Source organism: Sorex araneus, chromosome 4 (assembly GCF_027595985.1).
Source record: "Sorex araneus isolate mSorAra2 chromosome 4, mSorAra2.pri, whole genome shotgun sequence".
In the NCBI taxonomy this organism is placed as follows: Eukaryota; Metazoa; Chordata; class Mammalia; order Eulipotyphla; family Soricidae; genus Sorex; species Sorex araneus.
In genome coordinates, this window is record NC_073305.1 from 72020454 (window position 1) to 72033971 (window position 13518).

At 50.0% G+C, this 13518-nt stretch overlaps 1 protein-coding gene and 1 non-coding gene across 2 annotated transcripts; both read right to left on the reverse strand.

Annotated features, from left to right (window-relative positions):
• Positions 1-3054: 3054 nt before the first annotated feature.
• On the reverse strand, positions 3055-7998 carry PLD6 (phospholipase D family member 6). The gene is made up of 2 exons (XM_004612857.2): positions 7539-7998; positions 3055-4849 (listed from the first exon to the last, which is right to left on the reverse strand). Exons 1-2 carry the CDS (start codon positions 7978-7980, stop codon positions 4605-4607), a joined length of 687 nt encoding a protein of 228 aa, XP_004612914.1. The 5' UTR covers positions 7981-7998; the 3' UTR covers positions 3055-4604.
• A 5224-nt stretch (positions 7999-13222) lies between these two features.
• Positions 13223-13345, reverse strand: LOC129404728 (small nucleolar RNA SNORA11). Its single transcript, XR_008630085.1, has one exon. It is a non-coding gene; the product is annotated as a small nucleolar RNA SNORA11 (small nucleolar RNA).
• Positions 13346-13518: the final 173 nt, after the last annotated feature.

Genomic DNA, 13518 nt, shown 5'->3' on the forward strand with positions numbered 1-13518 from the left:
GGACTCTCAGGCTCAGCTCAACGGGGTGAGCAGACACTGCGTGGAGTCCTAGGTTCATCCTTGGCACTGCTTGGTCCCTAGCAGAGTCGGGAGTAGCCTCCAAGCAGTGACTGTTGTTGGGGACTGACCTCAGGTCTTCGACATGCAAGGCACTCGGCCCAACTACATACAACTCAACTCCATTCCTCCCTGTCCCAGCTTTACCTCCTCTTTGTTTCTCAGACCAAAGACAATAAAGTAGCTTCTACTGATGTTTCAGAGAAAGACATCTCAAAATCCCTTAAGATTCAAAAAAATCTGGATGACAGACTAAAACACGTTTACTTTCAAAGAACAAATCAAAGTGTTTTAAATACTTCAGAAGACAAGGCTAGGGTCTAGAGCGATAGTGCAGCAGGGAGGGCACTGGCCTTGCATGCAGCTGACCCTGATTCGATCCTGATCCCCGGCACCCACACGGTTCTTCCAGTGTCAGGTCAGGCAGAGTCATTTCCAGCTAATTCCTAACAGAAGTGGTAACCCAGGAACCTCCTCTCGGAGACAGGGTTCTGGGCTGTCCTTGGCCCTTTATGTCCTCAAGTTTTATTTACTGAAAAGTTCTTCTCAGAAAGGTTTAATGTGATCAGAAAATTTTGGTTAGCTTAGATGATAACTTAGATGCTGCTTCGGTGATAGGAATAAGCAATACTGATCGTTTCATTAAATAAACATTACATGGAGGGACATTTAAGCACAGAGCCATGTGGGGACGCTCCTTTGCGGCCCCGCGCGAGATCGACCCCGGAGGCAACTGAACCACTTTGGACACGAGCGGCGCCCCCAAAATGCCTCCAAACTGTGTGCTGGGAGCTTCTGGCCCAGGCGCTGCCGGCGGGGTATGCTCTTTTCTCTCTCAACTCTTTCTTTTTGAACGCAGTGAGGCTATAGCCAGTTTTTAGACTCTACAGGAAGCCCGGGAAAGCCGATGGGGCGGGACTTCCGGATCCGCCCTGTGCCGGCCGACATTTAAGCACAGAGCCATGTGGGGACGCTCCTTTGCGGCCCCGCGCGAGATCGACCCCGGAGGCAACTGAACCACTTTGGACACGAGCGGCGCCCCCAAAATGCCTCCAAACTGTGTGCTCGGAGCTTCTGGCCCAGGCGCTGCCAGCGAGTGATGCAATTACCAAAAGAATTTTCCTTGGACTTCATATAGAAATCCAAAACCACACGGCTGCTATTGCAGCCGCGCGACCTAATATCTCTTGATTGTCAGCAACGTGTAAATGTTCATTTTTGGCAGGGCTTAACATGGGGGGAAACTCCAAACAATAGTACTAAGTTTTTTGTTGAAGGGTAAAAGATTGTAGCGATAGAATTTTAGGCAGAATTTTCCCTGGACTTTATATAGAAACCCAAAACCGCGCGGCCGCGGCAGCGGCAGCCTAATGTCATCTAATCATCAGCAATATGAAATGGTTCCTTTGTAATGGGTTGGACTTTGGGGGGACCATAATAGGGTTAAAGTTTATAGTGACGTGTAATTTCTGGCTGTACTTTCCCTGGACTTTATACAGAAATTCAAAGCCGCGTGGCCGCTGCCATGGCCGCGCAACCTATTGTCATTTAATCATCACCAATATGAAATGGTTCCCTTTTAACGGGTCGGACTTTGGTGGGAGATCCTAACAAGAATAGTAAGTCTTTTGCTGAAATATTGAAGACCACCAAAGTGGTAGCCATCTCTATAGACTGAACTAAGCCATATCCCCACGCCGGCTGAGAAGAAATATCCTTCTTTCTCGGGAAGAAACGTGGCGTGGCGTTAACCATAGTATGATGTCCATTAAGCTGACACGGACCTGGTGGCATGGGAATGGGATACAAGGGAATAAATTATTATGTACTTGGAACAGCGGGACGCTGGTGGAATCTTGAGCCGGAGCCGATACCAGCGTATTACTTTTGGTTCCAGAAACTGCTTGCAGACATTCTACCAGACTATCAACTAAGCCAGAGCCCCACGCCGGCTGATGACGAGAAATAACCATCTCTTTTGGTTTGTTTTCCCTTTGTCAGGCAGCGTGGTGATTACTAAACAGGCGTGATCTCGGTGGCGCGGGACGAGGGGGGAAAAAAATAGAAAAGTTATGTAACAAACAGCAGGACTTAATATCTCTACATTCTCAGCAATGGAGAGCCATCAAATGCTTCCTTGGCAGTGGGACTGTCTTCTCTTTTTTGGGGGGAAACCCTAGCAACAATAGTGAATTATGTGTTGAAACATGGACTGTAACCAAGATAAAGCGTAAACGAAGTGAAACTTATCACTTACAAGGGCGGGGACTGGGAGGGCGGGAGGGGGCGGGAGGTATAATGGGGTGGTTGGTGATGGAATATGGGCACGGGTGAAGGGAAGGGTGTTTGAGTATTGTATAACTGACATAATCCTGAGAACTATGTAACCCTCCACATGGTGATTCAATAAAATTTAAATTAAAAAAAAAAAAAACATTACATGGAGTAAGATCCCTTCACAGCTCCCCACACAACCTCCTGGATGCCTGTCTAGGTGCCCTCCAAAGGCAACAAATACCAGCCAGATTCTGTGGTGTACTTGCCCCAGTTTACAGCTCAGGCGGCAAGAAAGAACCCTCAGAGCTAGAGCACAGGGACACTGCAGAAATCACCCCCACCGTGACCCAGTCGCAAGGCCACTGCTGGCCTCACTCCTCTGACAGGTTTCCTTTCACATCTGGTTTCTAAATAGTTACCGGCTGCCATGCACAGGTAATGGCCCCCAGCCCCACCCCAAACACATACCCAACAGCAGGATCTGTTTAATAAAGCATTCATAGGGGCTGGAGTGATAGCACAGCAGGTTGCCTTGCACGGAGCCGACCCAGGTTCGATTCCCAGCATCCCATATGGTCCCTTGAGCACCGCCAGGAGTTAATTCTTGAGTGCATGAGCCAGTAATAACTCCTGTGCATCGCCCGGTGTGACCCAAAAAGCAAGACAAAGAAAGCATTCATAGTGTGAATTAGCAGACACAATTAGCCTTCCAGAATAAGAACGTGTTTATTCAAACATGCTGCACATCAGGAGGTGCCCTCCCAACCAGAAGTCATTATCCATTTCCCTCATTTGCAGGACACAGCAGGAGTACAAACCCTGATAGAAACCACCTTTCGTGTAAAACCATTTCTTATACTTTGTAATTCACATACTTTGTCATCAATTAAATAAAAAAAATTAACTCTGAGTATACGTGCAAAACACCTAAGTCAAAGATAACTGGAAAAAGAGAAAAAGGGACAGGGGAATCAGCCCCGTGAGAGAGCACTTACGCGTCTGAGGGCCTGGAGGGAAAAGACAACACTGAATGCTGTGTGGTTATGTGAGTGCAACGGGAAAGGTGAGGACCACAGGTGTGCTGGGTCTACCTCGACAAGTCACACACAAATTTAAAAAAAAATCACAAGATGCAGTTATTCAGATGGTATTTGAGTTATGTATCTATAAAGATACTATGAAGGAAACCATTTGGAACATTTTCAAATGTACGACACCTGTTCTAATTAGCTTAAATGCAGAATACTGGGCCAGGGGTAAGAACAGTTCTATGAAGTATCACAGCCTACAAACGACCTCTACTCAGGTTTTCTCCTCCAGGTGTTCAGGTAACTCATGATTAATGACATCCAGCCAGAAAAGGAGATTAGCCAAGTCCACACGTGCAGACTTCTAAACCTTGAATAAAATGACCCTTAACATGAAATGTTAAAAACTGAAACAGATGCAGCTCTGGTCACCTACAGACCTTACCCTGATGCACTCCACATTTCACCATATGAGAACAGGACGGCTGTCCAGGAAGAAAACGCTCATTGCATTTGCTTTCAAGTGTAACTCTGGAAGTAAACCCAGGTAAGAGAATGTTTGCCGCTACAGGGGAGGGGCCGCGGTGTTGAGGAGCACTCTCTGATTCCCCCTCCCCCTCTTCTTCAGAGTCAGAAGAAACCAAGGGAGTAGCAGCCATAGGGACTCAGATCGGAGTCAGCGGTGGTGAGCAGCCCCGCTTGTCCAAAGGAAAAGAGGAAATACCTTCAGGAAATATGCAAAGGGCTGAGTCGCAGCAACAAGCCAAAGCATGAAATCAGCAAAGGGCATCAGGTATTCAACAAGGAGCAGTTGTGACGCCTCCTGCGCAGCAGCGGCGGGAGAAACCCTTCCAGTCTAAACCAAGTCCCCACTGGGTCCCACAAAGCACATGGGAAGCAGCTACAGCTGAACTGACTTTTGGTGGGGGTTCACTCCCAGTGAAGGCTGGAGTACAGCCCCGAACACCCGACCTGAACTTCAGCCTCATCCTTTTCCCTGAAACCCCAACCGTTCTTTAGCATCCTGTGAACAAGACTCAGTGCGAAAGATGCTCCCTTACTAGTGAGGCTTCTCCCGAGGCAGCAGCAGCAGCACAGCCCAGAGCCATGAGGGAAGGTCGCAGTCACCCTGGAGTCAGTCTCCTTCTGGAGGCTCAGCCTGGTTACACTGGGGACACCAAAACTTTACCACATTAACCACCACCTTCCTCTGACTCTGGAGTCCAAACGGAGCGCACAGCATCACTGGCTTCTCTTCTGTGGGAAGAAAGTATACTTTGTGGGGTTAAACTCATCCCAGATACGCTCGAATTCTTCCAGGAAAAGCTTCACATATTCTTCATCTTCCATAATCAAAACATTTTCTCTGTTGTTCTGAATGGCCTGTGTGGTCCAGTTGAGGGAGCCGGTGATCAGCAGCTTCTTGTCCACTATGGCGAACTTGTGGTGCATGTAGCCGAGGTCCTGGTCATGGCGAACCTGGATACCTGCAAAAAGGGCAAGTCAATCTTCACAACAAGCCGCCCACAAACACTGCTGCTCTCAAGGCCAAGTGGAGCGGTTTCCTCGAACTTACCTTCCTTCCAGCTTGGGGGAAAATGAAACTTATCACACCTGGGCAGGGAGTGAGTAACCAGTAACCACCTGGGGGCTGGTGGGACACTGACAGTCCTAAGAGGGTGGGGAGGAGGTTGTTGAGACAGGCAAACACACACTATTTGAAAACAGATTTTCCTCAGGGCTATGACTTGAGGTTGGTGGGGGTAGGTCTGGGAACATTATTACTATTATTTATAAGGAAATTTGTTCCTAGCATTCCAGATCCCAAACTCATCCTACCAAATAGGGACATCTGTTTTCAGACAGTGGGGGAACCTGACTAGCTCTCCTGCCCTGTGACTGGGGCGAGGCCTGCCCACCCATAATTCTAGACTCTAAACCAGTCATTACAACCCTGCAGAGTTACTGGTTCCAGATAATCCCCCCTTCAAGCTCTTCTGCGTGGCGGGATGAGGAGCTGCACTCCATTCTATAAGAGGGGTGGGGTGGCCTGAGGGGACAGAGAGGAAGAGAAACAAGGTCCTGAGGACTTCAAAGGAAAGTTAGCGGCCCATGAAACCAGATTGCTTGGCACAGTGCCCCACTCCCCTCCCCCTTGTTGGCAGAAAGAGAACTGACAGAAAATCGAGTCTTCACATAGCCCCGGCTCCTTCACCAAGTACCGGGATCTCTGCCTTCCACCTGGGCTTCAGGCAGGACCTTGTCAGGCTTGCCCGGCTTCGGAACAATAAATGAATAATTTTTAAATAGCATGTGAACAATGCCAACCTCTTTAATTATTTGCTCAGAGAATATAACACTTGGACAGAGAGTAGTTTTACAATAGGGTTTTCCAGATGTTGCAAATGAAATACAGAATGTCCAAATTAAATTGGAATTTCAGATAAGCACAGACTTTTTTCAGTCTCACAGGCTGGGAAGAAGACTCAGAGGACTGACGCACAGGCTTTGTATGTGAGAGCCCTGGGTTAAACCCCCAGGCCCCCAGGCCCCTGAGCACCATTAGGGGAACCTTCTGAGAGCAGATACAGGAGCATGCCCTGAGCTTCACAGTGTGGCCCCAAAACAAACAGAAACATCCACTGGACAGACAAGCGGAGACCATGAATAAGGGCTGGGAAGCCACCAGAGGAGATGGAGCCTTAGGTGAGAATTTCCTCTTGGTGCCCTTTAAGATTCTTTCCATTGGGGTCTGAGTGACTGTAGGGTGGGTAGGGTGTTTTCTTTGCACATGGTTAACTCGGGTTCAATCCCCAGCATCCCATATGAATGATCCCTGAGTGCAGTGCCAGGATTAAGTCCTGACACCACTGTGTGTGAACCAAAAATAAACAAAAAGATCCCTTCCAAATATCAGACCCTACAATTCTGTAGAGGTAAATTAAATAAAGTGATCCATGCCCCAAAGTATCCAAGTTTCCCATTAAAACTGCCAGAAGGGAGGCTGGAGTGGTAGCATAGTGGGTAGGGCGTTTGCTTTGTATGCGGCCAACCAGGGTTCGATTCCCAGCATCCCATATGGTCCCCAAGCACCTCCAGGAGTAATTCCTGAGTGCATGAGCCAGGAGTAACCCCTGAGCATGGCTGGGTGTGACCCAAAAAGCCAACAAACAAAAAAAAAAACCTGCCAGTAGGGGAGAAGCCTCCCTCTTCTGACTCTTCCAAGCCAATATACCATGCCCAGTGTAAGGCAGACCTGAACCACAGCCGCCTCGGAAGCATCCAGGAGTTGGGGGCATGCTAGTGACTTGCATCACCCCAGAACCAGCTCTGCCAAATAACACAGGATTTGGGGAATGCTAGTCTCCGGCGTTATCATATAAGATTTCAGAGCTTCTCCCCAACTGTCAATCTTGATATATCGAACCAGCAAAGTAGCCATGCATAAATGCTGTGTAAAATAAGACAAGGAGCTCTGGAGAAGAAAGCGTCACAACACAACATGTCTTGGCAGAAGCCAAATTCTTCAGGAGAGTGAGGGTGTGGGAGGGACCGGGCGCTGGGAATCTGAAACCACAAAGGAGGGTCATTAAATGCTTCCTCTTGGGGCTGGGTAGACAGCTCAGGGATGGAGTGCCTGTTCTGGAGGCCTGGGACCACATGGCCCCCGTATGGAACTGTGAGCGGCCCCAGAGCACTGCCAGAGGTGGCCCAAAAACCAGGGCCAAGGAGATGGGGAGGTAAATGCTACAAATGCCTTCCAAAAAGCCCCCGCTCCCCCGCTCCCGCGCCGAAAAAAAAAATTTAACTGTAGACAGCTGTGGCCGGCTCCTGCCTACGGGGGAAAGAGTGGCCGTGTGCGACTCCGGTACAGGCGGGGTGGGCTTCTGCCTCCAGGTGGGCGAATGTGCGACGCCAGGCGCGACAAGTCAAGAGCGCTCGTAGAGTAACTATTTCCTGCGGAATGTGCATGGGACAGATGTTTCGTCCCGTGCCGCGAACACGCGGCCTCCCGGGCCAGGCCGCGCTCGGGCAGGCGTGCAGGCCCACTCCTCCCGCCCTTCACCGGGAGCGCCAGGGGCAGGCGGACCCCGCCGGCCTCCACCCACCGGTTCCAGGAGAGTCGGCAGAGCCCGCCCCGTCCGAGCCCACCCCGTCCGAGCCCACCCCACCTACCCGCCCTGCGGAGCAGGCCGATCTGCGAGCCGTTGAGCGCCATGTAGTCGCAGTCCGTGATGACGCGCACGCGCACCCCGCGCTGGTGCAGCAGCTGCACGGCGCGGCCCAGCTGCGGGCTGGAAAAGGCGAAGAGGCAGAGCTCCAGGGTGACCCTGGCCTCCAGCAGCGCCTGCAGCAGGCGGCTCAGCGAACTCTCGCAGTGGGGCAGGCTGCAGGGGCAGCCCGCGGCGGGCCCGGCCGGCGCCGCGGGGGGTGCCGTCCCCGGGGCCTGCAGCAGGGCTTCGGTGCACGTCACCTGAGACGGGAAGAAGAGCACCTCGCGCCGCCGCCGCCGCCGCCGCCCGCCCTGCAGCCAGCGCAGCAAGGCCGGCAGCGCCTCCAGGGCCAGCGCCAGGCCCAGCGCCAGGCCCGCGCCCACCGGCCAGCTCAACCGCCTCATGCCGCTGACCTGCGCTGCGCGCCGTCGCCCTCTGCGCTTGCGCGACGGCAGGCCACGTGCGCCAGGCTCCCAGCGCGCCTGCGCGGCGGCCACGTGTTCCCCACACGCCCTGCTCGCGCGGCCTCCTCCCACGCGCACCCCGCGTCCTGACACGCCGTGCCGCCTCCGGGGGCGCTCCCGCTCCAGGCTCTCCCCGGCCAGCTCCGTCCTCGCGTGGGAGCAGCTGTACCGGGCGAAGGGTCCGAGAAATGGGGCGTCGCGCTTCGCTGGCGCCAGGGCTGCGCGGAGGGCGGTGGCGCAGACCCCGCACCCCGGAAGGCGCCCGTGGCGAGGTGGCACGGCCCGGCACGGGCACCGCTTGCCCCTAGGAAGGATCTTAGCTTTTCCGGGGGCGGGGGAAAGGTCCACTTTTGATTTACCCGTTCCCGCTCTGCGGAATCCTGGCCCGAAGTTTCTGTGGCAAACCGCAGGCCTTCTGAGAGGCTCGGCTTTGTTTCGGAGGGCTGCCTCCCAGCAGGTGGCTTCCTAGATTGGGGGCGCGTGTGGGGGTGGGCGGGTGACGGAGCCCTGGCCGCACCCCTGCCGAACACGGACTTCCAAACCAGTAAGGCATGGACCTGGCCTTCCGGTGGAAAGGGCAGTCCTCTCTCTACGGCCTCTTTTCTGTTTTAAAAAAAAAAAGAAAACAAAATATAACACCCTTGAATTGGAACAAAGAGCTGACAAGTCACTTTAGGCAACCTTGTTTTAACTAGAAAATTTAAGATTAAATGCAAAAGTTAATTACACATTGGGGGCCGGAGCCATAGCACAGCGGGTAGGGCGTTTGCCTTGCAGGCGGTCGACCCGGGTTCGATCCCCAGCACCCCATAAGGTCCCCCAGGCGCCGCCAGGAGTAATTCCTGAGTGCAGAGCCAGGAATAACCCCTGTGCATTGCAAGGTGTGACCCAAAAAGGAAAAAAAAAAAAGCAATTACACATAAACATTTTACTCTGGTAAATTTGTTTTCCAAGGGGGTAACTGGTTAACATTTTAAAAACTGCTGAAACGTGCACCAGCGCAAACAGGAGGCAGGTTCTCTGTTCGAGGGTTAGAGCAAGTGAGAAGGGTAGGATGAGCCTTCTGGTGCGAGTGTTAGCTCATCGTTAGCATAATGTAGCCAAAATTAGACATGTCCTTGTATGTTCATCGCAGCACTGTTTACAATAGCCAGAATCTGGAAAAAACCTGAATGCCCTAGAACGGATGACTGGTTGAGGAAACTTTGGTACACCTATACAATGGAATACTATGCAGCTGTCAGAAAAAAGGAGGTCATGAATTTTGTATTTAAGTGGATCGGAATAAAAAGTTTCATGTTGAGTGAAATGAGTCAGAAAGAGAGAGACAGACATAGAAAGATTGCACTCATCTATGGTATATAGAATAACAGAGTGGGAGACTAACACCCAAGAATTGTAGAAATAAGTACCAGGAGGTTGACTCCATGGTTTGGAGGCTGGCCTCACATTCTGGGGAAAGGGCAACTCAGAGAAGGGATCACCAACTATAATGTAGTCGAAGGCCATTCGGGGGGGGGGGGGGGGAGAAGGGTGTTGCGGGCTGAATGAGGGCTAGAGACTGAGCACAGAGGCCACTCAACACCTTTATTGCAAACCACAACAGCTAATTAGAGAGAGAGAACAGAAGGGAATGCCCTGCCACAGTGGCAGGATGGGGTGGGGGGAGATGGGATTGGGGAGGGTGGGAGGGATGCTGGGTTTACTGGTGGTGGAGAATGGGCACTGGTGAAGGGATGGGTTCCCGAACTTTGTATGAGGGAAGCATAAGCACAAAAGTGTATAAATCTGTAAATGTGCCCTCACGGTGATTCACTAATTAAAAATAAATAAATTAATTTAAAAAATTACACACGTCCAGTTTTGTCGTTGCTCAGCCCAGTTCAGGCGCCTCCCCACAGAGGGAGCCCCAAAAACTTGTTTCTTCTGGGACTTGGGATAGCAGAAGGTGAGTCAGGGCAGAATGAAGGCTGTACTGGTCTGCCAAGGAATCTTGACTGAGGACTGTGAGATGCTGGCCCATAGGACCCCTTAAGGAGACCTCCAAATGGAGATACCTAGGTGGCAGATAACTTACTCAAAGAAGGGCTAAAGGGCTGAACCGATAGTACAGTGGGTAGGGCATTTACTTGCATGCGCCTGACCTGGGTTTGATCCCTGGCATCCCATATGGTGCCCTGAACACCACCGAGGTAATTCCTGAGTGCAGAGCCAAGAGTAACCCCTGAGCATCGCCAAAAAAAAAAAAAAAAAAAAGAGGGGTAAGGCCCTTAAAAAAGAAAAAAAAAAGAAAGAAAAAAGCTCTGCTCTACATCTGCTCTACACTAGAAACAGGAGTTTCAGTTATGCCAAGTGGAAAAAGAATGTATACTGTATGATTGGATTTATATAAAATTCTAGGAGATACAACCTATAGTGACAGAGACCAGTGGTTAACTAGAAGTGGGGGTGAGAGGCTGGAGGGATTACAAAGAGACATTAGCAGTGGGGTGTTTATTACTTTGGTTGTATTGCTTATGTTTCACAGCATATGGAATGTCAAATACCTGTAAGATTGTATAGTTTGCTTTGGGGCTACACCCAGCAGTGCTTGAGGCTTACTCCCAGCTCTTTGCTCAAGGATCACTTCTGGCAGTACTCGGGGGACCATATGGGGTGCCAGCAATTGAACCCAGGTCAGATACAAGTATCTGACTGCTTTACTATCTCTCCAGGTCTACTTCATTTTAGTTTTATATATATAAGCATATATAATATTTATATATATTTCATAATATAAATATTGTATTTTGGGGGAGGTACAAATCCAACCAGAGCATCATACATGCAAGGTAAGTGTTCTATTGCTGAACCATATCCCTGGGCCTCAGTTGATAGTTTTTTTTTTTTTCAGTTGGTAGTGTTTAGGGTTTCATTGTCACTTATGTTTGCTGCCACCCATTCTCTTAGATTAAGGTGCCTTAAATATCTAGGGGCATTATTGGTTTCCCCTTTCCTGGTAATCCATTTAAACAGTCATATTAAATTCACTTTTAAATAATATTTTTAGTCATTTTGTATAAAGTAAGAGATATAGGCTTTTATCTAAACCCTAGATCAAGCTTAAAGGGTGGCTTTTCCTGGGAACTCTTGCTGTATTTCCCAGACTACAGTCCTCAGGCAAGGTGAGTATTTCCTAACCCTAATAGGGTCCTTACTCAGTTTTTGGGTCATGTCAGAGTTTGTTCCATGACCATGCTCTTGGGTGCTGTATTATACTTTTTTTTTTTTTTGGCTTTTTTGGGTCACACCTGGCAATTCACAGGGGCTATTCCTGGATCTGCACCCAGGAATTACCCCTGGTGGTGCTCAGGGGACCATATGGGATGCTGGGAATCGGGAATCGAACCTGGGTCGGCCGCGTGCAAGGCAAACGCCCTACTCGCTATGCTATCTCTCCAGCCCCGGTATTATACTTCTTATGATTGTTTAAATGGATGAGTAGCAAAGGGAAGGAGAAAGCAGTATGCCCCTTAGATGGAATTCCACCCCTAGGCAGAAATCCTAGTAGGAATTTAGAGTGCTGGAGCCCCTAGATGGAATTCTGCCCTTGGGTAGATCTCCTAGAAGAATTTCCCCTGAAGGAGGGGCTTTACATCTGTTCATTGTTTATGTTAATATTCAACCCCACCTATGTGTAATTGCTGCCCCCCAACCCTTCATAATTCCTCTATAAGAATGCTGATAGATTTAAATAAAGTGCCACTGGTTACTAGCCTGTGGACCCATTCCTTTGCCTATTGGCCAGGGGTACGGTCATTGGCCCAGAATGCACCAAGAGACCCCTGTCACCATAGGAGGTGACTCAGACAACTGGAACCCAAACTGGCACACCTCAGACAAGTGGCCATCCTGATGGGTGTTTGAGGTATTGGTTTTGGTGTGCTTTTCCCTAAAGATTAATGATGTGAGAGAGAGGGGAGGGGAGGGGAGGGGAGGGGAGGGGAGGGGAGGGGAGGGGAGGGGAGGGGAGGAGAGGAGAGGAGAGGAGAGGAGAGGGCTTTTGGTTTTGGAGTCAGAGTCACCCCTAGCAGTGCTCAGGGCTTACTCCTGGTTCTGCGCTCAGGGACCACTCCTTGCAGGCTCAGGGGACCATATGTGATGCTGGAGACTAAGCCTGGGTCAGATGCGTGCAAGGCAAGTGCTCTACCCGCAGTACTATCACTCCGGTCCTAATATTGGCATTTTTAAACAATCCATGAGCAAGGTCTTCTTCCATTTGTCATTTTTCTTTTTGGGTCACACCCAGTGATGCACAGGGGTCACTCCTGGCTCTGCACTCAGGAATTACCCCTGGTGGTGCTCAGGGGACTATATGGGATGCTGGGAATCGATCCCGGGTCGGCCGTGTGCAAGGTAAATACCGTACCCGCTATGCCATCGCTCCAGCCCCTCCATTTGTCATCTTTTTGTAGTCTGCATTGTACAAGTTCTTCCACATCCTTCATAAATTGTTTTATTTCTTCTCATGTTTCTGTAAGCAGAATTGTTTTTGTAATTTCCCTTTCATATTGTCCACTGATTGAGATTGTTCCTGATTTTAAAGGAACTTTGTATATGTACTATAACTTCTTTTTTTTTTTTGCTTTTTGGGTCACACCCAGCAATGCACAGGGGTCACTCCTGGCTCATGCACTCAGGAATCACCCCTGGCGGTGCTCAGGGGACCATATGGGATGCTGGGAATCGACCCCGGGTCGGCCGCATGCAAGGCAAACGCCCTACCCGCTGTGCTATCTCTCCAGCCCCTGTACTATAACTTCTTGATCCATCTTGATCCATGTGTCTTCAGTAGAGCAGCTGCATTGTTTTCATATCTTCAACTAACTGCTGCAATGAACACAGGTGACTATATATCCTTTTGAATTAATGCTTTTGTATTTTGGGGGTAGATTCCAACAAGTGCTCTCACTTTGGGAGCTGGAGCAATAGTACCGTGGGTAGGGCATTTGCCTTGCCAACCCAGGTTTGATCTCTGGCATCCAGTAGAGTCCCCCAAGAACTTCTAGAAGTAATTCCTGAGTGCAAAGCCAGGAGAACCCCTGAGTACTGTTGGATCTGGCCCCCAAGCAAAACAAAAACAGAAAAACAGAAAAAGTGCTATCATTGTAATGCTACATACAAGGTGTCTTCCCCTCCTCACGTACATATGTATTCATAGGAAGACCACAAGTTTTGTGTTTATCGGTGAACCCAGATGCCTGCTGGGCAGTATTATAAACAAAACAGCTATTTATTTAGGCCCCCTGACCTGAGCATAATCCCCTGTCATTTATTTATTTATTTTGGGATCACACCCAGCAATGCTCAGGGGTTACTCCTGGCTCTTCACTCAGGAAGTGCTCCTGGCAGAGCTTGGAGGAGAGGACCACATGGGATGCCAGGAATTGAACACAGGGTATCTCCATGCAAGACAAATGCCCTACCCAACTGTACTAT

Coding starts and splice junctions, on each gene's coding strand:
- PLD6 (XM_004612857.2), bottom strand. CDS start 7,980: ATGAGGCGGTTGAGCTGGCCGGTGGGCGCGGGCCTGGCGCTGGGCCTG. Junction 4,850..7,538: donor CGGCCTGCTCCGCAGGGCGG/GTAGGTGGGGTG, acceptor CCCTTTTTGCAG/GTATCCAGGTTCGCCATGAC.